At 42.7% G+C, this 27586-nt stretch overlaps 1 protein-coding gene across 7 annotated transcripts in view; it reads right to left on the reverse strand.

Annotated features, from left to right (window-relative positions):
• LOC133155377 (rap guanine nucleotide exchange factor 2-like) overlaps positions 1-27586 on the reverse strand; it is a 67356-nt gene that overhangs the window by 4728 nt on the left and 35042 nt on the right. For 4 of the 7 annotated variants that reach the window (XM_061280668.1, XM_061280645.1, XM_061280683.1 and 1 more), the window contains 21 exons: positions 16406-16537; positions 12046-12223; positions 10407-10543; positions 9162-9320; positions 8482-8634; positions 8236-8400; positions 8054-8161; positions 7772-7975; positions 6520-6628; positions 5672-5954; positions 5337-5494; positions 5233-5247; positions 4344-4584; positions 3532-3918; positions 3118-3329; positions 2916-3039; positions 2641-2664; positions 1259-1482; positions 942-1109; positions 673-825; positions 10-202 (listed from right to left, as the gene is read on the reverse strand). In XM_061280668.1, the coding sequence (XP_061136652.1) occupies positions 10-202; positions 673-825; positions 942-1109; positions 1259-1482; positions 2641-2664; positions 2916-3039; positions 3118-3329; positions 3532-3918; positions 4344-4584; positions 5233-5247; positions 5337-5494; positions 5672-5954; positions 6520-6628; positions 7772-7975; positions 8054-8161; positions 8236-8400; positions 8482-8634; positions 9162-9320; positions 10407-10543; positions 12046-12223; positions 16406-16537 (3527 nt within the window). The remainder of the gene's footprint in view (positions 1-9; positions 203-672; positions 826-941; positions 1110-1258; positions 1483-2640; positions 2665-2915; positions 3040-3117; positions 3330-3531; positions 3919-4343; positions 4585-5232; positions 5248-5336; positions 5495-5671; positions 5955-6519; positions 6629-7771; positions 7976-8053; positions 8162-8235; positions 8401-8481; positions 8635-9161; positions 9321-10406; positions 10544-12045; positions 12224-16405; positions 16538-27586) is intronic. The other 3 variants (XM_061280674.1, XM_061280655.1, XM_061280664.1) reach the window with 3 other exon arrangements.

Here is a 27586-nt window from a genome sequence, read left to right on the forward strand (position 1 = left end):
GTCACGTACCCTAGACTATACTGGTCGGGATCGGTGGCGGCTCGCCGTTCTAGGCGCATTCCACCGACATGGGACTCGCCGACGCCCCCCGAATGCCTCAGGCGCCGCTCGTCCTCGAAAGACAAGTTGCTGAGAAGGCTGGAGCGAGACGACATCCCACTCTGACTGCAGTCAGAGTACGAGTCGCCAATGCGGTTGAAACCTGTAACACACGTCAAAAATAAGTCACTTTGCCGTCATGAAAATAAATGTGAAGAAAAAATAGATACATTATTCTAAAGTAAATAAAAAAGTTAAATGATTTTAGTTCAAATAAATGTGGCAAACACTCAGTATTAAACTAAAATAATTATTAAACAAAAATCTAAAATAACTCATCCAAATAAAGGCCAGTAATATATTGGAAACTCACAAAAATCTAAATGATACTGACAAAAGTATATGGTGACATATCATTATAATGGTAAGGAATGAGTAAGAAAAATCCCAGCAAAACAGTAAATAATGCTAAAATAAATGTGAAGTCATGTCAAATTTGCATAATTAATTTTGAAAATGAGTATTCATTTCATGTAGAGTAGTAACTGAATTCTATTGATCCAATTTGTGACACAAGTGCAGCGCACAAGCCAAGCAGCAGGGGGTGGAACTATACCACATTGGTGTGTTTACCCTTCTTGGGGGAGCTCTGTGGTGAGCCGGGCGGAGAGGAGAGCTGCGAGGTGGCGTTGGACGCTGTGGCATCGTCGGGATGTCTGCGATGGCGCTCGCTGGCCTCTTCCGACAGAGACAGGATTTTCTTCAGCGAGTGAGGGGAGCTGGTGCCTGAAACAAAGACGCAGTTGTCTGTCTCAATACATTTGACCACATGCTGTACCTGCGAAAACGCTGAGAATTTATATGATAAGACATTTGATTTCTTCTCCCACTATTGATCTTACCAAAGGGAGGCAGGTCCTTTACAGGCACCTTCTTGCGCGATGGGTACAGGGCCACGGCGGGCACCTGCAGGGCCTGGGAGCCTTTGGCCAGTTGCCCCCTCTGCTGGCTGGCCGCTCTGGACACCACGGGGGAAGTGTCGGCACGGCGGACCCCTGAGTTCTTGGGCACTAGGAGGCAAAACGCACGTGAGGGTTTGTGACACATGCTGAAACGAGTCCAATGTATTACATGGGTGGAGTAGGGACTACATTGAAATTTTGTATTACCAGGAAGATACCAAAAACAAATGGGTTGTTTTCTAGTGTGTGTGACTCACGTGTGCTGACAGAGGGTTCGCATTGCAGAGAGAGCGTCTGCAGGCTCTCCTCATTGGTCTCCAGACTGAGGTTGCCCAGGTACTGCTTGACCTTGCGAGCCATCTGTGCATCCTCGTACAGCTTCTTGGCGTTGAGGAAGGAACTGCGTCGCACGCGCTTCCTGTGGCCGCCCGCCTGGTTAACGTCCAGCACGGCTGCGTTGGCGCTGCCTTGACTTAAGGAGCTACATAAGACAGAAACAAAGAAGAAATAGCCAAAGTAGACGCAATGGGTATTAATAAAGTGCACTCTTGACTTGAGTCTTGTGATGCTAAACATGCAGAAAAGCAGCATTAGGTGCTCCCAAAAGAATTCCACAGTATTCCAGGTAGAATAAAGTGGCTGCGAGTTTATTACTTGCCTTCATAGTTGACATTCTTGTGGTTCGTGTAATCTCTTTTATAGCGTAATTACAACCTACATTCCACAGGATTACAAGATGGTTTTTAACAAGTAATGAGATATGATCTGTGGAGATAACCCCCCCGCTAATTAGAAAACATTCATCACGTACAACAACTCGTGTTTTCTCCACCCAGGCTTGCCATTAAATGGTGAGTGTGCATACCACAAAAATGTCAAGAATGATGAAAGGGAATGTCATTTGTCAAGAGGCCTATGGATCTCTTAAAAAATGGGGGGGTAGGAAAAAATAAAAGGAACTATTTAGAAAGTAAATGTCACCATCTGCCTTAAAAACATATCTATAAAATGTGCATAGAAATGCATGTGCATGACAAAATAAGTATTCTTACAGATATAGAAAAATACATAAATAAAAAAGTCTTAACAGGAATTGTAAAATTTATTATAAAAGAAGACTTGGAGAGCATTGACGGGCATGCATAATCAAGGGATCTACTTTGCTGGTGGCAAGATGCTCGGAATGTTATACTAGTGTAATTTACAGTGTAATGAAATGTTATTACACTGTTAGAACAACGTAATTAAAATATTTAGCATTAACATTTAGTCCCCCCCCCCCATTTCCCACTCCTGTCAAGGTAATCGCCAGCAAAATGACCCGTGTTAGTTGTTGAGAGGGAGTACAGTGAACCCGAGCTATTACCAAACCTTGCCAGGAATAGTGAAAATCTGCAAATAATAGCCGCTCCCTAAAACGGCCTTCTAATTGAACACAAGATGCCACAAGATGGCGCTTAAAATGGAGAGGATCGGAATGAGTCAACACCCTGGGTGGAGAACGTGCACAATTAGGAACTCATGTTATAACTGAATGAGCACGGGTTCACTGTACTGTATGTATTATTGGTAAAGCCATTTAAGTCAACCTGGTCAAAGGAAAGCCAGCAAAGAAATGTGGAGGCACATGTAAACTTACCCTAAACTTCTCCACTTCTTCTTCCTATAGAGGCCACGAACAGACAAGCGTGGGGGGCGCAGGGTGGATGAGCAAGAGGAAGAAGACAAAACAAGCTTTTAAGGACAGGAAAGAGTACCAAAGACCACCAAAGATAATCAAACGCCACCGCGTAGGGGGAAAAAAAAGCCACTGGAGAGGAGCTTAAAGACCACTTAATGGAGACACTGACATTGGTTTCAACAACAGGAGAAGCTTTCTGAGAGCTACATGGTTTTTTCCTAGGGCTTCCGTACCTTGTCCTGAACATGAGGTTAGGGTCCATGTTGACCGAGGCCATGCGGCCCACGTGGCGGATTTCTTTGGCGATCATTCGCAGCTTCTCAAAGTTCACTAGGCCGTCAACTTTGGAGTCGTTACCTGGAGCCAGCACATCACAAATTATTTCTAAATACAAAAATGATGCAATAATTACAAAAACGTTTTCCCATGGCGTACCTTCGTGCAGGAAGGTCAGGTCCTTCTTGATGACAGGAAAGAGCGGGATGATGGGCGGCTGCAGGTTCTGGTTGTTGAGGACGTTTCGGTACTTAGCCATGTTCCTGGAGGGATCGAACAAGTCCTGCAGATCGCCAAAGAGCTTCTCGTACTTGCTGGGCAGCTTCTCCCACGTTCCTCGAAGGCGGGAGACGGGAGCCAAGTTCAAACCGCTAAGGGGGAGAAGAAAGAAAAGGAGAAAAGGATTAAAACAACTGCCTTAAGAGATTCAATTATCCTATATAAGTATTAACCAACCAGAAAATCAACTACCCAAGCAACTAACTAAATAAGTGCCCAACTAGCTGTAAGTGATTAAATAACAACCCATTTAAACGACTAACAAATGTGGAAGGGGTACAGAGCGCATCGAACCTGATAATGGCAAACATGGAGTTGAAGTTCTTGCATTCGCGGCAGTGCAGCGCAATCTTGATGAAGTGCTTGATGGTCTTCATGCGCTTGAGCTGATTGGCCTCCCGCGTGACCTCTGTGGCCACCCAGAAGGTCTCGTGGTTGATGGCCTCCTCGAAGCGCTTGAGGCTGGCGGCGCCGCCCGCCTTGGGTCGAAGTTTGAACAGGTCGTCGATGTACTCGGTGGGCTCGATGGCGCAGAAGAGCTGGAAGGCGCGCATGGACAGTTGCGTGGCCACCTCCACCGTGCTCAGCTGCAGCAGCGAGATCTGGCCCTCGCGAAGGAGGTCCTGGGCGTCCTCGTCCGAGCACAGCGTCTCTGTCTCCATGTTGCTCTTTAGGTAGTACCTGTTTGTGGAAAAATAAGGCATTACATGAGCGTTATGACTTTTATTCCAGTGCTATGAGACCCATGTTTTCAGTTTGGTTAACGTATTGAGCTATTCTCTTCATTACTATGTGAAGTTATTGTTTTTCATGTAACAAACAAAAACTGGAAAAAAAAAATAATAGGAGACAATGCTTCGGTCAAGTTGTTTCCAATTCGCAAGTATTTTATTATTTGTAACAAAAAACCCCACAATATACTAAGTGTTTCTGAGTTCCAAATAACAAGCGGAGAAAAAAAAGAAAACTAAAAATACTAAAAATATGAGATACACGTCTTTTTGATCAAAATTGTCTTGGGGCATATAAAATGCAAACTTTTTTCGATTTGAATCCGAACAAAATTATAACATGCAGTATACGCAAGAGGTTGCGCGAATGTCTACCTTCCGCTCAGCTGTATCCTGTCGGCTAGCTTTGAGAGCTGGTCGGGCAGCCGCCTCTGCTTGATGACGCCCTCGGGTGTGACCGATACCTCGCACAGCGAATAGGCCTCGGGCGCGGCTGTCAGCGCAAACTCGCGGATGGCCTGGGCCACTACCTCCTTGGCTGTGGTGTCCTTGCCAATCATGATGTAACGCGACTGCTGGTCCGCTTTAAAGACCCGCAGCACCTGGTCAGACATATCTGCAGAGAGAGTGTTGGTCATAACCATTATTCTAAAATCATGGATGGATGTTACCAGCAAACTACTGTTGTTCATTTGGGCTGGTTGTCTACGTGAACGTGCTGTGGTTGAAATTGAATTCTAAGCTAACAAAAGCAAAGTTGACAAACGTCAAAGTACAACAATATATATGTGTATCGAAACATTGTGGAGCAAAAAAAACAAAACAAGAACAGGCTCATGGCATAAATGTGTAATGCAATATAAACGTGACCCAATGTAAACCTAACAAAAAAAACAACGTGTACAAATAAAACGGAAAATCAACAAATTCTCTTCATTGTGTATTTTCACCAATTGCAGGTTGATTTGGAACGTAACTCCAATGATGAATGAACGCTCAGTATATTTGGATTTATGCTTCTCATTAAGACCATTCAAGCAAAGAACATTTTTTCCCCTCCACCAGTAACCCAGCATTCCATGTGATTCCATTAAAAGACGCAAACAAAGACCCACAGGAGAAGAAGGCTGGCGCTTGACTTGATTAGCCCCAGTGAATGCACAGGCTTTACGCGAAGTAAATTAGCAATAACCGCCAATGGCCATCAAAGGTGCAATTGTGCCCAGGGTAAAGGAAGGGATCACCAGGTACACAAAGTACTTACTCAGGTTGACCGGCACTGGAAGAACACAAATAACGTGTTGGTAAATATTAGCACAGATTAGCTGGTTTTAAAAGTGGAACGGGATTAGCGATGACAAGGCTCACCGGGTTGGTTGCTGAAGTCCAGAATGCGGTGGTGCGACTGGAGCAGGTCGGGGTTGGACGATGACAGGTTGCCGCTGACGGGGAGCGCCGGCGGGATCTGCTTGGACTGCTTCATGCCCACAATGCTGTCGTCCTGCGACTGGCCCACGCAAACGTCGCTGCGGGAAACGGACAGAAAGTTGCAGCAGGAATTAGTTAAATAGAAGAAGTTAAACATACAAAAGTGACGGGGTGTTTTTTCCGTTTGCGCTTTCTGTTATTGCAGACTTTGGTTTGGCTTTATTTTGAAACTTTCTTGTTTCTCGAGAAAAAGACACAAACCATGCCCAACTTACTTGTAAGGTTTGGGAGGCAGGATGCTGGTGAGTGTCTTGTCAAAAATCTTCTTGAGCTTGTTGCGTCCGCCCACCGAGTTGCTCTTGACCTTCTTGCTGGCCTTCTCCAGGCCCATCACTTGCTCCACATCAACCGCCAGGTCCGGTATTGAGTAGCGGCTGGCTTTTTTTATGTCGCCAATCTTGGGCAGGTGCGGCGCGCCGTTCTTTCGGTCGTGCTCGTCCTCGCCATCCACGTCGGCGTGAAGCTCCTGCTCGGGTCTGGTTAGCAGCTCTTTAAACACTGCACAGGGTTGGGCACAATAGATTTGGTTATGTTATGTCATCATGAGGTTTTTTTCTTTTTTCCTAGCCTTAAGTTTAGCGACTGGTTTCGTCAGCCCCCATAAGAAGTCGATACTCGTCTGACACAGATACTATTTGGTATCGGTACTCACTCATACCTCATCACAAATATCCGTTTAAAAAAACATTACTTACTCAAATATACTATACCTAGTCACACTTTAGTGCCTAAAAATTAATCTAGATTTTCAACCTTGAGGAAACAATATGGGAAGAGATGAAGTTTTACAGCAATTCTCAGACAATCGCACACTTAAGAGAGTTAATAGATTTGTTGCAAACACTTTACATCTGTTTTGTGATTTGTGGGGAAAATAATTTCTTAAATTGACCATAATTGTGGAGGCAAAAAAGTTGTGTCCAAAGACGATATTTCCTGTACACAAACTACAGACGGGAAAATTGACAGCATCCTAAGATGTCAACAATCAAAAGCCACCAACAGAAAAAGTAAAATGCATTTTGAATGTGCATGTGTTTTTTTTCTTTTTTTTTCTTTTTACCTAAAAGGTTGGTTTTCACAGTTATGGACAAGTGCGTGTTGTTCTTCAGTATCTCATTGGCTTTGCTGAGTTGGACATTCTCGAAGTTCTGCCCATTCACCTCCAAGATCTTGACGGCAAGGAAAACAAGACACAGGGGTGCTCAAGTTAAGACAATGAAGTCTTGTGACTTTTATTCTTGGATGTTCTTTGATTTTAAAGCGTAACGTTTCTCTTTGTCTGGTTGCCTGCCTCACACACTGCATATACTGTTTGGACTAGAGGTGAGTGACTCCACCTAATTTCCATCTAGGATGCACAAATGTAGCCATTTCGTTGATATTGCAAATGTGTCGGACGATTGTAATCTACGACTTGAGAAAAGGGAAATGTTAAAGGATATTAACGCAAGCTAATATTTGGTAGTTTTGGGATCGACCAAAACATTTCTTTTTAGAAATGAGCGAGCTGGTGGAAGCAAGCACTTTGCTGGCTTTCTCCTCAAAGCTGGACTTCGCAAGCATTTTCGCTCTTGCCGATTTTCGGAGCTTTCCAGCTAAAGTCTCCTTAATCCTGGAAACCCATCTTGAGAGTGTCTGAATCCGCGTTAAGTCTCGTCCGATCCAAACATTCCCTGCAGCTCTTTTTTCCGCGTGCTTTGCTATTTTTGCTCGCTAGCTAACTAACACGATCCACCGGGAGTCGGTCCCGACGTTCTTATTAGTCAGAGGAGAAGTTTAGTCATCCACCTGTGGGTGCTCGTCGTTGGGCAGGGAGCAGATGCAGTGTAGTCTAGTTGGCTAATTGCCGTTGTTTGTATTTTTACTGGCCTGAGAGGAGCGGAGGATGGCCTTTACTTAGACGGCGGTCCAAGGGGGACACGAAAGAGGCTTGTTAGCACATTACGTTTGATCAAGAAAGCTCCCCAAAGGTGGACTCTGGATTAAATTTGGGTGATGCTTTCAAACCAGAACACATTTTTTAAATGTCGCTTAGATTAGTTCAGGATGTTCATATGTGGCTTAGCTTGTTACCTTTGGAGCGGGGGTGTGGGAGGCGGGCAAGCAGCAAAGAACAAAATACAGGATAGGAGAATTTGAGGATGATCATATATACAATTTGACCTTGTGAGTGGAACAAAAGGGTGTGTGCGAGACAGGCAAGTGAAAATTAAAGAAAGCAATATTTTAAAAACGTATTTGTTCTAGTAGTCTGTATGGAAAAAGAAAAAAAAACTGATATGCTAAAAACAGGTTTTTGCGTGACCCTTTACCTGATCCCCTCGTTTGAGCCCGGCCTCCGCCGCCTTGCTCCCGGCCTCCACGGCGTCAATGAAGACCCTGAAGCCTTTGTCTTGTCCTCCCAGCAGGCTGAAGGCAAGGTCAGCCTCCCGGGATGCTTTCGTCAGCGTCACCAGGCGAGGTTTGGCTTTGGCAGCGCACGCGATGTTCAACAGCCGCAGGTGGCCGCACATTTTCTAAAGATGCATGCAACAACATGCTGTGTGTGAGGAGAACGTGTCTTCTTTTCATTATTTGACTTTTCAGAAACGTACTTCTCTCTCAAGGTTGTTTTCAAACTCCTCCAGGAAGTGAGTCATTGCAGCGTCACCCTCAAAATCATTGAAGTGGTTATTCACCCACAACAAAACCACCCGTGTGACCTTGACAAAAAAATGAAAGAAAAAAATGTCTTCAGCTAATTTTTAAAAAATGAATTAGTTTTGATATTCTATACCTTGTCCCTGAGACTGGGGTCGTGGAACCACTCCAGCAACTTCTTGCCCACCACCATAGGGCTGGATAGGAATGTCCTGTACGTCAAAAGGAAGTCCTCAATGTAGGTAGGATCAACCACCGAGTGCTCCTCCACCAGGTGCATGGTCAGACGCTCCGGAGTGCCCTGAGCGGAGCAAGCGTGGCGGTGTTATAACGAAGAAAATCGACACTGCAAATGGTGACGGCAATGTTCCTATGCAGTCACCTTGATGACTATGTGTCCTTTCCTGGTGCCGGTTCGGTCCAGTTCTCTGTGCTCCTTGACCATGACGATCTCGCCTTCCTCTTCCACCTTCTGCATGTTCTTCTCCACTTGGTTCAGGATGCAGCAGTAGTCTTGCTGGGCTATGCACACAAACTACAAAAAAAAAGACATCAAGTCAAATTTTCTTCACCTTCAATCTTGCCCCAAAAACACGATTAATTTGATAAATTTTCTAACTTTAGTCGACACTATATTCTGCTTGATTTGACATAAATGTTAACGGCTTTGCACCATTGATTTTTATGTACATTTGAGTGTGTGTACGCTTTTTTTCTTGTTTAAGCTCATCGTTATTTCCCTGATAATGTCAGCATCTTGAAAATGACATTGTTGCTATGGTGATATTAAACGCGTGATGAGGCTGAAAATTGTTGGCAAAGGTGTTTCCTTTGCACTACTCATCATTTCGAAACGAGAGGTCATCTCGACCGTGCGCGAAAGCGCTGCCTGAAAATGGCCCATTAAGTCGACTCCCTGAAGAGTGTCGTCAACAGCGAGGCCCTTAGGGGGTCGTTAGGAGGTGCCAGTGCGAGAACATTAGCTGCAAACTACCTCCACCATTAAGGAGCCTAGACAGCCGTTGAACGTGCGTGTTTGGTGGCATGTGAAGGACACGCTACCTGGCAGTCGTCCACCTTGGTCTTCATGGCCCCCTTCATGTACTCCTTCTCCATGGTGGGCGACACCCCAAAACTGTTGCCCATGCACAGGATCTCCGTGCGCCCCTCGGGGTATGTCACCTCCACGGAGCCGTTCAAAATCACGGACCAAGAGTCGAGCTGGAGATGCAACATCACATCACATGATTGGTCACAAAGGCATCGCTAATGCTACACGCTAACCCATTCAAGGAAAACTCTAGCCAAGAGATTCCAAACTGCACAAACTTAAATTTAATTGCTGAGAAAACTAAGACTTACTTAATATACATAGTATATCTTTGTTCATTTATTTATGCCAGTGAAATAAATATAGTGACAACTCACGCAGTGCATTTAATGCTCCTGATTGACACTGACTTAATAGTGATAGAAACAATTGGAAAATATGGGCCTAAACAAAATCTTATAATGTATGGTTTTCAGAAAAATGATTGGATACTTTTTAGAAAAAGGTGGAGCTTAATGTGGCATTTGTTTTGGCAAAGAAAATTGTAAGACTACTGGTACAACTTGAGGATATATTTGAAAAAATGTTACAGGAGGACCATTGTAATTGTTCCAAGAAAACAATATCTCAAAATCATTACTTCTGAGTTTTGGGAGAAAAAGTTTATAAGAATAATGCGTACTGGTAATCTTTCAGGGAAGTATAATTGTTTTCAATCTTATAAGGATAACGTCAACATCTTTTTGAGATCTAAGTTTTTCGGTGCAAGAAAAAAGCATTCATTTTAGAAGTATAACGTGATTATCTTAAAGGGACAAAATAAATCATGATCGTATAACAATACCTTATTAATATTTGTGACCCAAAAATATAATGTGGGAATAAATGTATTATATTTATGACATTGAATATTCCCACAAAGAAAGGCTGGTGGATCTTGAAAGAACAACACTATTTTTTACTTGGATGACATGCGACTTACAAAAGTCAACACGGCCAGTGTATTTATCGAGGCCATTATCATATTTGCACGGATCATTTCTATCAGTTCCTGTGGTTAAAGCCTGTGCAGTCAACCCACTGACTAAGTACAGTTGCGGGGCAAAATTGTGGCCATTGAAAGCCACGTCTCGCTTCAGCCGCCCGAGGAGGTCCACGGGAGACGAGACGCTCTGCATTCAGCTTTAATAGAGCGGAAAATACACAAAACGGGAGAAGATTCATTCAAGTTTTTTCCCCCAACAAAATAAACGCACCTCCTCGCCGTCGTTGAGAACAATGGTACCGGCGCGCTCAACCACTGCGAACACCATGACGGCACACAGTTCACGCCGCACTGACATGGTCATGTTGGCGAAGGCCGGCAGCTGATGCATGAACTCCAGTAATTGCTCTGTGAGAGGGGGTAGAAAAGGAAACAATGCAAAGGTTCTTAAAAAAAGGTTCCCCCCCAAAACACAATGCTGCAAATGAGCTAGTAAAACTTGCATCTGTCATGACATCATCAACGTTGAAGCAAGGGAGGAATAAACACGCAATATGACACTATTAAGAGGCATATATTGTTCATCTTCTGCAAAAAAGGATTACTGCAATTTATTGGGCAGCTGTGACCGTCTTTGTGTATATACAGTACGTATCTATTGCAATTATTTTTTTTACTTGATATTTTAATTTGCCCAAGTAATGATGTGGGGAGGAGTTATCATATATCAGGTATGTAGGCACTTTTGAGTGACACAAAAAACAATGATTGCAAAGTATTTTGCAAGTTACGGCTCAGTTTGAGAACATGTAGCGTGGTGCTTGACATTCTGTCATCAAAAGTGGCTCTCAGGTCAAACATCGATGCCATCGATGACTTGCGTGGGGAGCAGAATAAGTGCTGACACGTTACACTCTGTGACCTCACTGCAGACTTTAAAACACTGCATCGTACCATCCACTGACCATTTTTTGTTTTAAGACGTTAATTTCGAGAATACACTGCTTCTTTTCTAGAAAAATTAATACTTTAAAAGATTGAAATTTCTTTTCTTAAAAAAAAAAAAAAAAAAACAGCAACTAAACCGTTAACCTTAAGACTATTTCATTATTCACCATGTGATCCTGTCTGCCCCGCAACTGGAAAATCCTCAAAATATTTAAACCCAAATTCAAAATTGCAAATATTTGCTCCATGCGTGAGGGTGTTTGCGGTGACCTGCGGTCGTCACGGCAACAAGCCGGTCTCGCGTCTGCAGAGGCAAGTGTTTGAATGTTTGATGCGCTGGGCGAGGCGAGGCTGCAGGATGTGCCAGGAGTGACCTAGAAAAAGCCTGCTGGCATGGAGGAGGGGAGGGAGGGAGGGAGGGCTGGCTGCTGCGGGGGAGATTAACTGTGGAGATGGAGGAGGACGACAAAGAGGGCACTCGCTCTTCCTCACACTACAGCCGACGCATCCTCCTCCTCCTCTTGTCAACATTAAGCCTCTTCAAACGTGGCTAACTCACATAGTGGGCCACAGCTTTGATGGTATGATACACCAAAAGTTTGGTGAGGCTTTGCGAAAACTACAGGGAAAGCGGCATTTATGGAAGGTGTGACAGCAATAGTTCTTCTCTATTTTCAGAAAAGTCCATCAACAGTTTGCCATCTTTTTAGGTAAGTGCAAAATCAGTACAAGTACAAAATCAATTGTCAATTTAATATAAAATATAAAAAAAAAACAACAACAATTGAATGCTTCATTTTTTCGGCTCCCTACCTAATGTGTTCTGTGTAGGAATAGGTAAAGTCCTGTACAGTACTGCTTTGAAATATATCAACCTATACGTCTTACGTCTTTGGTTTCTTGGATTTTCTCCACGTGTAAATCTTAATTTGTAGCGCAAACAACATCAAGCGCTGTCTCACCTATGTCGTCATCCGTCCTGTCCATGGGGTCCTTCTCCAGGCAGTCTCGGACAATGTCCCGGCTCATGAGAGGGTCTGACGCTCGCTCAATGTCTTCTTCATCGTCATCCTCCTCAGAGTCGACGGCAGTCTCAGGCAGGCCGCTCAGGTCCATGTCACCCGATTCGTTCTCGGTGGCCTAGAGGGGGAGAAGAAATCGTCATGGTTTTAAAAGTTGCCTGGGATTTTGGACGAGTAGTTGAAGTGCTGACCAATGAAGTAAAGCGCTATCCTGCCATCACTGTTCAGCTCACCCAATCAATCCAAAAATCAACAACACAAATCTACGGATTCCAACCAAACAGCAATCACAAGCTAATGCAAAACTGGGTTAGAGAGCGTTATGTCTCAAGTTGTAAAGGAAAAACAAATGTTCTGAGAAAATACAACTCAAAATAAATAGATGCAATATATTCAAATATCACAAAAAATGGAAAATGGATGAAAGTACAAAAATAAATGGCGCAAAAATAAACAACTATTTAAAAGACAATTGTCTAAGACTAAAGACGAAAACATTAAGCAACACTACATGAAAAGAATTTAGAAAAATAAAATAACCAAATTTAGACACAAGAAATATAGTAGTAACAATTGTAAAACAAAAGTAAAACAAAAACTATTACACAAAAGTACAAATTATATGAATGAAATACATACTGCGATATTAAAAACATGCACAATTTGACTGACAAATATTTGCAAAATTCAATATTGCTGAAAAACACAAAAAGACCCAAAAAATATTAACTTAAAATATGCTCCAGCTTCCAGTAAAGCAACAACTCCAAGTCAAAGCAAAAATGCATTGCAGAAACATGTCCCATTTGGACCACTTTCTCAGCACACAACCGCACGCCGGCTCTAGCGCTGCATGACAAACAGGCTGCCGCTGCCGCGCATAGAGACAAGCTCATTAACTCCCAAGCGCTTCCCAAGCCCCAGAGTCAGCGTTGAGCCTCCCGGCAACGTCGCCTTCTTTGAAAGCCGTGATGCAATTACTCCAGCTTTGGCGCTACCAAGTAAACAAAATACTGTAGTGAAGGAAAAGGGCCGTCTTAACAGCATCTTCTGCAAGCGCACCTCATTGGCCATGGGAAAAAATGCAATCTTGGCAAAATTCCCGCAAAATTCCACTGCCAGACGCATTGTGGTCACAATTCACAGTTTTAAAGGTAAGGAGTAGCCAAGAGCCCTCGTCTTCTCGTGTCATCCTCAAATGCGAGACAAGATCAGAGAAGCTCATTAATGATTCATCAACACCAGGTCGTCGAGGACGTTTGGGCGTGGACCCACCAGTGGGTGGGACCAGCCCCGTATGAGGAGTTTTGATTAAAGTTGATTTTTTGTTTTTGTTTTAATCACCATTAATGCAAGAAAAACGGTTATGATAGTCGGTGATGTCACCATTATCGCAAAAGGAAATATATGTCAGTGATTTCCATATGCAAAGGAAGAGCTCAAGTAAAAATATTAGGTGTGATGATGCTCAAAATATTACATTTAATATTGAAAAAAAATACAAACATGTTTGAAAAATAAATTATAGGGAAAAATGGGTTGAAATTAGGAAAAAACATCTAATTATCACAATACATAACTGCTCAAATATTCAACAGAAATATTAGCAAACCAAACCGTAACAATGCTTAATGTTAGATTAGATATTTGAGAAATGCACCATTATATTAAAAAAAAGCAACGATATGATGTAAAATATGATAATAGGAGCTAAAAACCCCAAACAAAAAAAAACGTTTGGCAAAAACTATAATCTGGATAAATCAGAGTGTAAATGTCGAGTCACCTTTAAACAAAGGACGCCTATCCATGTGCTGCGGGCTCCGCCTTTTGTCATCCTAAATCTATACGAACGTGCAGCCGCCATTTAAAGTTGGGCGTTAATATTTCATCAGGTCTATTCTTGGATCAATGCTTTCAACGACTGCTTGAAGGACCGGTGTCATCATTTATTCAGGCACGCACGCAAGCACCAATGCGCAAAATACACACATTCCTGTCGTGTTGTTGACAGCGACCATGAGAACGCTTCTCATCAGTAATTAAGCTTTTTGGAGCTTCCCATTCAAAAATATCTCCAAAGTCAGCCCTTTCCGACAACGTGAGAAACAGATTGTTTCATGGGCTCCCAAGAGTAACTATTAAAAACCGCACTGTATCCAATGGAGCATTCGAAACGAGTCATGTTTTATCCGAGGGGAGACTGCGGTCAAACAACAATACAAGTGGTGAATCTTAAAAACTTCACTATTTTTGTTGAGTTTTCCATCAGACATACAGTGGATATAAAATGTCTCCACATCCACATATGTCTGCTACATACTTGTGTGTATGATTCTACAGTATTTGCATGTCGATATTCATTTTTTGACGGTAAATGCCTCGCATGAGTTCTAATGCTCGCTCTTGCTAGCTCGTCAATTGACAGTTAGCATTAGGCTGGCAATCTTTCCAAAACGAAGCTTATGTCAGTAAACTCCAACTGGGGTGTCAATAAAACATCTGGCATTAATTAAACGATTAAACTACCAATCTGTACAACTCAATAAAGAAAATGAAATATTTGAAATATTTGAGGGGACTGAGATAAGTGGTTGGAAAAGAGGGCCCACCCGCTTATCTCTGGACATGTGTCCGTGTTCAGAATAAATCAATAAAATGTTAAATGGGAGTGAGTGCACACCATTTAAAGTGTCCGAATAAACCCAAATACAGCTCAGATGTTCAAATAGTCTTCCTGGGTGTGTAGACTTATCATAGTCAATGAGCCGATGAGCTTGAGCTTCAAATGGGACTGTTGTCATGGACTGGCTGGTAAGGGTAAACGTAGTCTTCTATTCCTTAAACAAGCCGTCACATAATCCCGTTCGTTGCGGAAATGTGCAATGGAGCCCCCACGGTGGGCTCTTAAAATTAAACCCGCGGTGGGGTCAGGGGGTGATTATCGCGCAGCAATTACATGTGACTTGTCAATCTTTTTCTTTAACTAAAACAGTCATTTGTAAGCTGTCATTCTCAAACCCAAAGTTTGATCCTGATAAAGACAATCCGCCTCACATGCAACAAATAGAAGACACATTATAGTGAAAACAGTGAAATATTAGCAAAACTTGAAAACTATACAAGCACCATAATATGGTATGAGGAAAAAAGGTTCCCTAAGACAATATGGTATTAAATTAAAAAAAAAAGAATGTTAAATATTATGATAAAAATTTGAAGTTAAAAATAAAAAAATCTACAAAAAATGACAAATTAAAAATAAAATTTTAAGAGAAAATATACAGGTAGTAAAAAAGAAATTATGGGGGAGTGTAAAAGCAGCGTCAGGAACCGTGAACTGACTGTGTGCGCAATTGCCAGATGGCCTTATGATCATTGTCGCACACTGGCCTGTCAAAACACATAAGCAAACGCACAAGGTTGATGTCAAGTGATGGTGTGTGTGGACTGTGAAATGGAACTCACAAAGAATACGACGGTGTTAAGATGTGCAGGAATTAAGCGGATTAGTCGGCGCAAGATTTCTGCGCTCTTTTAAGCCGTTTTATTTACGCCCGCGGGGATGACGATGCTACCTTGAGTTCTTTTATTAAAAATACCCTTCATTAATCCATCAATTTCAAATGCTGCAACAATCAACCTTTAGAAGTTCTCACATTTAAATAATGTGGAGAAACCATCCATAGATAGAAAACATTTGAAATTATGAACATATTCAATATCAACATTTAGAGATACAGTTGATGCTTTTTTTTTTTTAAATTGTCATGCTGTTTCGAGCCGCCATATTTGAATTGAATTTAAGTACATCTATTTGTCGCTTTTCCCGCCCCAATGCTTTCTTTATCTTCCAAACACCAACCAGGAAAATACACAAAGACAACAAGTTACACACAGGCATGACGTTTAAACAAACCACAACATATTGTCCTTGGCACTGTATGGAGGTTACGTTCTATGACTAAGACTCTCCATAGTTTCCGACAACAACATGGGCTAAACCCAACATTCAAAGATCTCTCTGTCAAGATGCAGAACTTCCAATCACGACCTTCCTCTTAGCCTTGGCTTTAACCAGCTTGCAGAAAACAAGCTAAGCAAAAAGCCAAGGGGACGCAAAACAGGTGAAGTCATTCATAGCAAAGCGCAAAAAGGCGTGGGTTCACTCTACTTACCTTCCCACCTAGCTATCAGAAAAGAACTGACCAACGCAAAGGAACCCGGCAGTCGGGACCGCCCGCCGTCTGAGGGAGGGCTTTTTTGGCGGCGGGGCGGTCCCGTTTTCCCCGTGCCTCACCTGATAGATATCAGACAGGCTGCTGCTTCCCGAGTCGCTGGTGATACTACATCCTGAGTGGCTGGAGGACACGTGCGTCACCTGTGGGTGCAAGCCGTCGGCCAGATGAAGTCGGCTGAAGTCTGCGGGTAACTGCACACACACACACGACACACGTCAGTATGGCGACGCAGTAGGGCCCACAGCGAGGGACGCACTAGGAGACCGCACGTAATGAACGTGGTACTAACTGAGACAAACACTCACTGCTGGAAGAATTCATACAATAAAAATGATGAAAAGGTGGATTCTGAACTAGTGAGTGACGTCAGCGTCAGCACATAAGACCGTATAGTTGGTTTGTTTGACCCTTTTTCATCTATTTGAGTAATTGTAGCAGACTTTAGGTTATTGAAACGCACCTGTCTCTAAATTATGTAAAATGATCGTGAAAATAGAACGTGTAAATATACACATTTAAGACAAACCGCAAAAGCAAACTGAAGACGCGTGTAATCAACAATGAATATCAACGCCATTCCACTCCGGTCCTTTAGAGGGCAGCAATGCATATTACATCATTTCAACTATGATCTATGCCATTTCAACATCAAAATAAAATTTGGAAGATGGATCCATACTGAATTATTATTATAATTAGTAGTTATAGTCTATAGATTGAGACCTTGAGATTGAGAGAAAATTGTACTTTGCCTTATAATGCAGCTAATAATAAAAAAAAAAAAGACCCATCGCTTTATAATGTATTCCATTATCGTTGCACACGTTACAACGGCCCCCTTCCATCTGTGTATGAGCTGTGATGCAGGGAAAAAACTGATTTACGGGCAGCGCTAAAGGGGCTTTAGTGCTCAAATGTGTTTTTTATATTGTCATTTGTTTTTTACTTTCTTGGGGATGACAATCAGGTAGTTCAGCCCATGTAATAGACATTTATCGCACTAGCACAAAAGTGTCTGGGGCGCAAAAAACAATAATAACGGCACGCTCGGCCGACGGCGATCCGGGTGAAGTGGAGCAGACGAGGAAGACAATGGCTTGAGGAAGGTTTTTGACCAAGGACGAATCGCTCCGGTTCACCAATTTGGCGAGTGCAGCCGGCCAGATAATTAAACAACATGGCAATTTTCTGACACCGAGCAATCACATCCAGATGACTCGATAGCGCTCTCATTTTTTCTGTAATAAAAGCAGGACAGTGTCCATGTGTGGGGAAATGACAGGACTAAACTCAAGTTTTGACACATTTTTTAGACTTCTTTTTTTTCCCCAGAAGACAAAGCCACCTCTATATCTAGATTATTTGTGAGATTCAGCATATTTACTCTGGGGACATTTAGAAATTGGCAAACGGGGGTCGACCCATTTCCTGGCGCGCCACATTTGGAATGGCGGGTGGCGCACAGATAGAATATTGATGGTGTACCACATCGTTAGATGCACAGCGGGCCTCCCTATCGGGGATTGTCTCGATAAATTTGGTAAATAGAACAGCAGGCAGTTTGAAATATTCATACGCATTGACCCGGTGAACCACTTTTCAACTGTTTGATCACGTGATTGTACTGTATAACACTACGATAAGCATGACTTTTTTGCTTTTTAATTTGAGTAATTCTAAACACAGATGAAATAATGAAGAGGTTTTTTTCCTCTACCCAGCGTTTAAAATTACCACTAGCTCTTTTTCTAATCCAAACTACTTTACATTTCATAAATGACCTCCTGGGAAAAAAAACTTGTCTCGTTAAAGGAGAGTTTTTCTCAAGGCGATGATAGCATATGTTAGCTTGTTAGCCACGCGCTGACTTTAATGAGGGAACGTCCCTGGCGAATACTCAGCATTTGCAGTGTTTGTAAATGAAAATTCTGTTAAGCTAACTGTTTTCTACACGTAATAATATTTGCAGTTACGTATATAAGGTGAATGTAAAGCACATTTACAGTGTTTGTAAATGAAAATTCTATTAAGCTAACCGTTTTCTACGTTTGTAAATGAAAATTCTGTGAAGCTAACTGTTTTCTACACGTAATAATATTTGCAGTTACGTATATAAGGTGAATGTAAAGCAAAGAGCAGGCAAATGCAGAATATTTTGTCACAAGACTCTTGGAGGTAGAATTATAAAAGTAAATATGTAACGATCTAAATTGAACACATTACTGCAATACAGTACAATAAGTGGCAATAAACATAAAGAGTGCACTAAATGGTTGACGCTTTAAAAGTCATACCGAGTTTGTGTTGCCTGAATTTAACGTTAAAAAACAATGTAACCTGAGCAAAGTGGAATAAACTTTCACGGTGCAATAGTTCACATTACAAAGTGTGCAAACCACAATTTAATGATGTTTGAGCATTAAACCTCGTCAATTCATACTTTAGCAAACCTATTTTAACACATTCTGATACCATAAACGTTTATTCCAATGCGAGCTAGTTTAATAGCATTCAATGTCTGACATGAATTGTGGTTATGTGGGTCCATATGAGCACTATGCTAGTTAGTAAGATGAAAGCTATTTTGTGGCACAGAAGTTATTGTGCTTAGTCATCAAACTGTTATTGTATAAAATTCACTATTCATTTTCATATTTCATCGGTGCATTTCAGTGATTTTTTAGCTACAGTTGAATCAGTACCTCTACTTTTGTGCATTTTCACACAATTATCTCCGTGTTAACTCCGTAGTGAGTAGCATCCCTTTTTTTTAGCCATTGACAGCTGACATCACACAGGAAGTAGACATCTTAACTAGTAGGAAAGACTGGTCGCAAGGAGCCGGTCAATAAGAGTTTTCCCGACTGACCCGATAATTACATCCCCCTGCGTGATTTCCACAATCACAGTGAAAGCCCCGCCAACCACGAGACCCTCCCCCATTGGTAAAGAGGATAATAAAACATTTAATCCTTTCTCTACGTTCATTTAGGTCATCTGTCTGTGGGTCAATAAGCCGGCGAACGATCGCTCCGTAAGCACGCAACAGAAACAACGCAGCGCTCAGACGATCGCCTTGATTGATCCTACCGGTACGACGGGTGAGATGCGGTCCCGTAGTTTGTCCGGCAAATGGAAAAGCATATGTCCAATCAGCTGTTATGGGGTGGGTCGGGAGAGGGTTGGATTAAACCAGGCGCTCGCCGCTACTGCAACAGAGCTCACTCACTAGCTAGCCGCGGCCTACATGTGAGCAGATGTGGCCCTCCTTAAATTACACTGCAGACCTAATGACCTAGATCAGCGGGATGGGAAGCGCGGGGCTGCCTCTCGATCTATTTATCGCCCAGCTATGGTACCGGAGAATCACTGTGAGATGTCCATTACGGCCACGAGAGGCTAATGCGAGCACCCAGTGAAGTGTGAGGGCAGGGCGAGGCAAGACCCATTTCCACCAGGCGGGAGAGCACACAATATTAGATTTTATAGCTTGATTGTCAAATTAAAGCAGCAAATAGAAGGGTGGGGGATTTATGGTGACTCATTAAATGTTGCCATTACGCAATGACGGAAATTAGAATGCTTCACAATTTAGCGTTGCTCCTCTGTCAAGAACAGTTACGATCGGGGGATGTCGAGATAAATTGTCAATTGTAGCCATGTGAAGCCCTTAGAGACGCGTTTGTGATTAAGATCTATATAAATAAAAATGGACTTGACAGCATTTTCTTCCTATGGCACTAGCCATAGCATGTTTTATGTGCAAATCCTCACGGCACAATGCCACAAAAATATCCCGAAAAGCATGCATCCTCAAAAAAATTCTAATTTTGTTTCTGAAATTTCTCATCTTAATCTTACTCTGTAAAATAATTTTACGAATTTTGACTGCTACTATAGTTCTATGCGATTGAACAATTGTATGTTATTTGTAGAAAATAGATTTTGAAATTAAATACACCGAATGATCCTTTGTGGTCCATAACGATGGTTGGGAATCACTTGGCTCTGATACTTGTCTCTGATACTTGTCTCAAAACTGGTACCAATCAGAAAAAAACTAAAGGACAGGTTTACTGTCAAAGGACCACTAGAGGTGAACTAAATGCATCTTAAATGTCCTAAACCAAACCCAAATGACCCAACCTAAAGCCTAGCCTCCAAACAATGATCACATCCCAAGAATCTAACCCTAATACTAAACCTAAACCTAACCTAAACCCTGACCCATTCCGCGCTAGCCCCGGTTAGCTTCTTCATTTCTTCGTCATGGCAAAGTCATCGACATTTTACCCTTTAGCGTTGCCCATTAGAGTAGAACTATTTTGTTCAAATGTGGTAGCAATAAAGTAGAATGTTTTGGGGGGGGGGGGGTTGGGTCTACTTGACGTACTTACAAAGTTGCATGTTGTCAGTCAAACTCTGGACTTACTAGTTTCATGTTTTAAGGCAAGTGATCAAATTTGGCCAGCTCACACTCAAGGACGAAAACTAAAATGGTTCGCAATTTAACGTCGCCATCTGTGTCGTATATGTGGTGCAAATTTGATGAAATCTCAACGACAACTTTGTCTTTGAAGGACTCGAGGAAAGGAAATGGCTGAATGGAAAAGTTCCCATGTTGAAGGACGTCAAGAGTCTGGCAAAGTTGCCTTGACCGTGCGGTCGGCTGTCATGAGCCTTAGGGATCAAGAGATTAACGCCTCTTTTGGCAGTATGTCTGATGAAATTGGCCCTATATGCTAACGGGGTTTTTGCCCTCTGTGTAATGGTCAGCAGGTAGCCAAATTGACCTTCTGTGTCAGTTGTACCACATTTACAACAACTGCTTTGTGTTGAGGTTTGCGTGACTAAACATGATGCCTTTAGTGGCCACTTTTACGGTCAGGGGTCGAGGGGCGCAAACTCTGTTGGGATCTTGTTGGTTAAAGGCAAATTTATGATCAAATCATTGAAGCCAATACCCAATACAAAACCCTAACACAAAGCTGCCACCGTCCAAAACGTCACTTGCATAACAATTTGACTGAATTTACATATTTTTAACATATCGTCAGGAACCTTACTGCGTTAATGAAGCATATGTATGATGATTCTGAGAATTAGCCTGTATTGATTCTGTTTTGAAAACTGTGTTAAATCGAGGTTCTCTCCTCCGTGTTGTCACGGTTACGGTAAGAAAGCTTCGGTGTCGGCCGCTGTTTACCCCTCGGCCCAACACCTTTCCTGCCGGGTTGAGTGTATATTTACACAAGCTACAATAAATATGCTAACGACACAGGGAAACAATCAAATGAAGGGAGTGTGACAGCTGATAAGCGGGCTCCCCTGCAAACAAGAGCTGCAGAGAATAAGCCATTACAAGTGTGCAGCCACTGTGTATTATGGGCCCAATATTGTTTTTACACCAAGATAAATGGTACAGCAGCGCTCACTTTTACAGTTTCCTGGAAAGTGTTGAGTCAGCAGTCAAGGGTCCAGTTTAACAAGGGAAAATGACACCAAGCATTGTCTTGTGGACTGTTAGGATTTGAAGCTGTCAACACAGCATCAGTGTGACCACCAATGGCTAGTTAAAAAACAAGAACCCCCTAAAATACACCCATTAAGGCTAACCTTTAAATCAAACACTAGACCCAACACGATGCTACTAATGACCCCTAACACAAGCCATAAGCTCCAAAACCCTAACATGTTTTTGGCTAGGCTGCCCAACTATAACCTAAATAGTAACTATCAACCAATTCATAACTCGACGCCACCAGCGAGCAAAAAATGAAATGCGCAGGGTTCAGCAAACTACCATTCATCAACACGGTGTAAAATCGACTGTTGATTAAAAACAGAATATGTACGTACATACAAGACGCTTTTGTGGCCCCATAAAGCCTCTGAAACACACAAACTGCAGGGACGATGATGCATTTGCCACCATTAGAGTGATTTGTTGTCGCTTGTGAACATGACACTATACGGGGCGTGGGGGATTTATGGCCTGCGTGGGCGGTTGGGTGTGACAAACACAGTTGTTGGTGTTGACGAATGACAAGAGATCAATGCCTTCAAGTGCGCGTGGTCTCAGAGCCTGGGACCAGATAGGATTCAGCACCAGGGATAGCGACACCACAGACTCTATGACCCTGGTGGGAAGGAAACGGCCGTCATTGTAAATCCTTACAAGGGTTAGGAAGTGATATCAAACCCTCTTACTTCAACCATTTGACTCGCGTTCGGAACACTGGCGCTAAACCTATACCTCGATACTCTAACTATATCCACCTTTAACAATTTTGCTTTTGGACATCATTGGTACTAATAAATATACAATTTGTTACCTTGGAGTAAAATAATACGTTACTGTAGCTATAATTACGACATGTCAAAATGTACGCCATGCATACACTACCATGGCAACAGTCCAGTGCCTGCACTTTTCTCAAAAAGCAGATGATGTGAGTATGTGTGCAGAACAGAAAAGCACATGGTGTACGTTTCTACTACAACATTGACACACATAGTGGGCTGCACCAGCCTTCTAGCATGATAGCTTTAATTAAAATTGTGCCCCAGGAGCTAATGTCACTGAGCAACATGAAATTTGACTATCACGAGTACCTCAAGTTAGACAGTAGCCCTTGCTACCGAATTTGAACCAAATGAAGATAGATTTGCATATGGGCGGAGCATGATGTCAAAGTTTAATGCCTCAAAACGAGACCATAATGAAGCAGCTTCTTTGACAATTCAGCCTCCTGAAGACACTTTGACTGAGCAACAATATGCTTGGTAGGCATGTCTATTATGAGAGGAACCACAGAAATATCTAGAGGAGCCATGCCCAGAAAGTCACAAAGTCTGCTATTTTCTTTTGAATCTGCCATTTTACGCTCATTACGTCCATTTCCAAAGGTTGCTCAAAGATAAAATTGTCCTATCAATTTTGTCATGTTATTCCCAATTTGAGTCACTGTCAGTTCGACTGAAATGTGCTCAGTCACAAGTAGGTTGTAATTCTTTTGGATGGGTTTAACTGGCATGCTTGTACCTTGAAGTGAGAAGCGCCTTGTCACTTGGGGTGGTGTCTTTGAAGGTTCTGCTTTTTTCCCCTGCTGCTTTTTCACACCTTACTTACCTACCTACCTACCATCTTTACACTAGAGAAGGGTAACAGGGATCTTTGAGTGTAATAATTAGCCTACCATTGCTTGGATCAAATCAGAAAAAATGTATACCACCAAATGAGCATGATATCAGCATTTTGATCTTGCATTCCTGCCACCTCCCTAAAAACGGCTATGAATGACGTGCGTGGCCGCGTAACAGAAAAGCACATGGTGTCCGTTTCTACTACAACACACTGACACACATCCCAGGCTGCGCCGGCCTCGTTCCCCAACGAGGGGAGGGTCAAGGACGCGGCCGGACGTCGGCATCGCGCTGCTACTCACCGGCGTTCTATCCTGCTGGCTCGCCACTCCATTGCTGTCTACCGCTGCTGCTGCTAACGGTTTCATGGTGATAACTGTCCTCTCCGGGGCTCAAAATGAACCAAAATTTAACATCTCCCCCTGTTGCCCCCCCCCCCCTCCCTGAAGGGAGTATCCGCTAGATTAGACGCTCCAAATCGACAACGTTAAAATCCAGTCCGGAGAAAATACCTCCCAAAAATAATGAGTGGGAAGCATTGAGGTGAAAAAAAAACCCCGTCTTTCAGTCACTGCTTTGCCTCTGCCGCCTCACTTCCATGGCGACGGGAGAATGGAGCATCCTTCTAAAATAAAAAAAAACATTAAAAAAAGGAAAAGAAAAAAAGCCAGCGGTTTGTTTGCCAGCACGGGGGGTGGATGGTTGGGTGGGTGGGTTCATGTGTGTCACTGGTGGAGGAGGGGATGGCGGCTGTGGTGAAGAGGGAAGGAGGAGGAGGGGTGCTGGGGTTTGTATTTTAAGCGCCTCCTTCTTTACGTACGCCCCCAGACAGAAGGGATGGAAAGAGGAGCCGATACGGAAGAAGGAGAAAGCAGAGTGGGCTCCATTACGTCTCTTGGTTGGAGACGGTTGTCATGGCAACAATGGAAAAAAGTTAAAAAAAATATCAGGTGCTTAAAAAGCTCAGTATAAATAATTTTTGCAAGGAGCAATGATGTCACTCTGCCTCTCAGCTGGGGTCCTGGCAACCGGCCCCTCCCGTCACTGCTTTGCACACCCTCCGGGAGGCAACGGTTGCCGTGGCAACGGAAACAGCCAAGTGGGAGGGGACTGGGAGGGTAGACTGGGAGAAAAGTGTCACCTCGCTTCTTCTGTCAGCCAGAATTGGCGGATCCAAAAATGGGGGACAACATTTGTCCCCGTCGGAAGCCGTTTGAAGCTCAGTTTGAGCATTTCCGAGGTTCATTCAAATATATATATTTGAGCATTTCGGAGGCTTTTTCAAAATAAATGAATTTTGTGAGAGCCGAATTTGAATGTCAATAAATACTGCAACATAGTTTGTGACACAGTTCGACGACTCTCTATAATAAAATTATCTCTAAATTAGCACTCCCAGGATTTGGGGATTTGTTTTAAAATCCGCTACCCCAGGGACCAGTAGAACTAGTTTTCAGTTTTATTGAGGTACATGAAATTTGCCAAATATTCCTATCATAAGTAAACCCACAAACAAGTCTCAAGACGCCATGCCCAACAAGACACAGCAAATCTGCCACTTTGGTTCCAAGAGACCATTTTAGGGTGAGGCTTGGCATTTCTAGGGTTCCTTCATAGATGAACAAAGTTTGAACAACGGACACTCGACAGATGAGTGATCTTCAATCCGGAATATTTCCATTGCTGCATTTAGGTATAATAAGGCAGAAACGTTTAATAAACATATCTAGTCCAGTAACTTTGCATTTTTGATAAATCACGGCATGTCTGTCATGACGACATACACCCACAAAAGTCTGAAGAACCCATGAACAGAATGACATGAATCTGCCATTTTGACTTGAAACGACCATTTTAGATTGATTTTGGTCATCTCCAGGGAGTCCTTCAAGAAGTTTTAGCTATTTAGTCTTAAGAAGAGAGGCATGACGAACCTTCCGATTGAACCACATACACTGATGAGACAGATGTAGAACGGGGTCTTTTTGACGTTGCGAATGCTAACGAGGTCTTCGAGACTGCCAATCAGTACAGTGCAGACCTCCGCCAAGGCGAAGCAATCCCAATTTGGATCGGCACCAAGCTACTTTTTTTAGTGCTTAAACAAGGCACGTCTCTCACCTTTAACAAGTCAAAAACTTTCTGGATGCGCACCAAAATTGAATGGATTTTCATTGGCTGATGTCCCATCCACCTGTTTCATGGAAATGAGTTTTCCCCAAAACAAATGGCCACTGACAGAGGTAACAAAATGGTGGAAAGGCCCAAAACGTCTGAGCACATACTACATCATAAGAGCAAGGATAGACATAGAACTCATTAACGCAAAACACAGAGGTTCAGAGCCTATTTTCCAACATCAAGCTTTTGCCGAAGATTCCCGAAGTGAAACGTCCCACACGACAAGAATACAATATCACAGTGAACCAGCCATCACCACGCAACGTCACATCAAGTTTTCATATTTAGTGTCAAAATGAATCCCCCTTTAAGGATAAGACTGTCACTGTCACAAACAATATAAGTTTCTATCCCTTCATTCCAGAACAGAAAATTATTAGAAATTGCGGGTGCAGAAAATGCACAAACAATTCTAATTCCGTGACTGGAATGGTGTGTAACAAGTCAGAAAGTATGCAGAAATGTTGATCGTTGTTATGAAAGTAGGTGTGTAGGTCGTTGTAAATGTCGTTTTGGAAAAACACAAATCACTCTGCTTAATTTGTTGCTGACCGAAATGTTGTGGATTTTGACCATTTTAATGAAACCAATGTATCTAAAGGATGACAAAACTGTCATTTTCAAGAATTGCCAAGTAAATGTTAATAAGTTAACAATTTCATTCATTGAAATATATATATATATAACACACACACACAACAACAAACAACAACAAAAAAGCCCTGTTATTGTTCCTGTTCATTGTCACAAAGCCTGGCTAGCCGACATTTGCAGATTGGGGGAAGGGGGTGCAGCTCGCTGTCCCCCTTAGCTCCCCCACCTCCCCTCACCATGATGTAATGCTTCAAACCATAACAAAAAAGAGCTCAGGTTCTCAGATGGCTTGCGTATCTGCGTGTGTGTGTGTGTTGCTAGCCTAGCATATCATTATATCAGCATCACGACAACAACAATGGAGGTGGTGGGGGGTCATGCTTGGGGAATATCAAAACCTGATGATCCCCCTCCTGTTTTTTTTCCGTTGATTAATCACTGGTTAAATGTGAAGAGGAAGAGACAGTGATGAAAAATATGACACTTGGGTAGTCAGTTGTATGATCCCAGTCTGGCTCTCGACTGCTACCAAATTTGAACAACGTAGTATGTAGATACTTAACAGACGCTACATCCTAAACCTGACGCTATGTACATAAATGTCAGTTTTTGACAGTGATTTGAGGCCGATCATTGCGAAATCTAACGGAGACGCGGGAATCACTAACGTTTTGAAAGTAAAGAAATAATATTGTTGTTTATGGAGTGCTTTGACAGACCGACTGGACAAACTAACCAGAACATGAATCACACAATAACATTCTACAATCTACAACCTACATCAAACATTTCTGGGCATGTTAAGGCCCTCAAAAGCAAAGATTTGTGGTTATGTAACTCTCGCAAGTACACATCTAAATAGTGCTGTTAGCGCAAGAAAGACGACGTAATAACCAGGCTGCGTCCCGTCCCCCAGGGACCGCTTCATTCATCACGCTGCCATTGCCTGGAAATAATCAGCACTAGTACAGACAGCTGGTTTTTTTTGGTTTGCCCCTTCACCGGTTGACGGCGGGGGCAAACGCACGACCCGCCTGGTAGCATTAATCATCCACACGGGCAGGTAGTTCCGAGCCGTCGCGTTTGAGGTTAACATGTAACTAGAAGCTTCCGATTGGGGTTGCGGAACAAGGTGTGCTTAGGTCACGAAGCGGACGTCGTTTAGCTTTGCTTGAGGCAAAATGTTCTAGACTTAACTGAGACAAGGATGACTTTTAACTATTGTGGTTAAACAATGCAATGTTTAACCAATGCAATGGGCTAAATGAAGCACAACTATTAGTCACGGCAACATGTAGCAATGGGAAATTTGAGCAATA

Source organism: Syngnathus typhle, linkage group LG1 (assembly GCF_033458585.1).
Source record: "Syngnathus typhle isolate RoL2023-S1 ecotype Sweden linkage group LG1, RoL_Styp_1.0, whole genome shotgun sequence".
In the NCBI taxonomy this organism is placed as follows: domain Eukaryota; kingdom Metazoa; phylum Chordata; class Actinopteri; order Syngnathiformes; family Syngnathidae; genus Syngnathus; species Syngnathus typhle.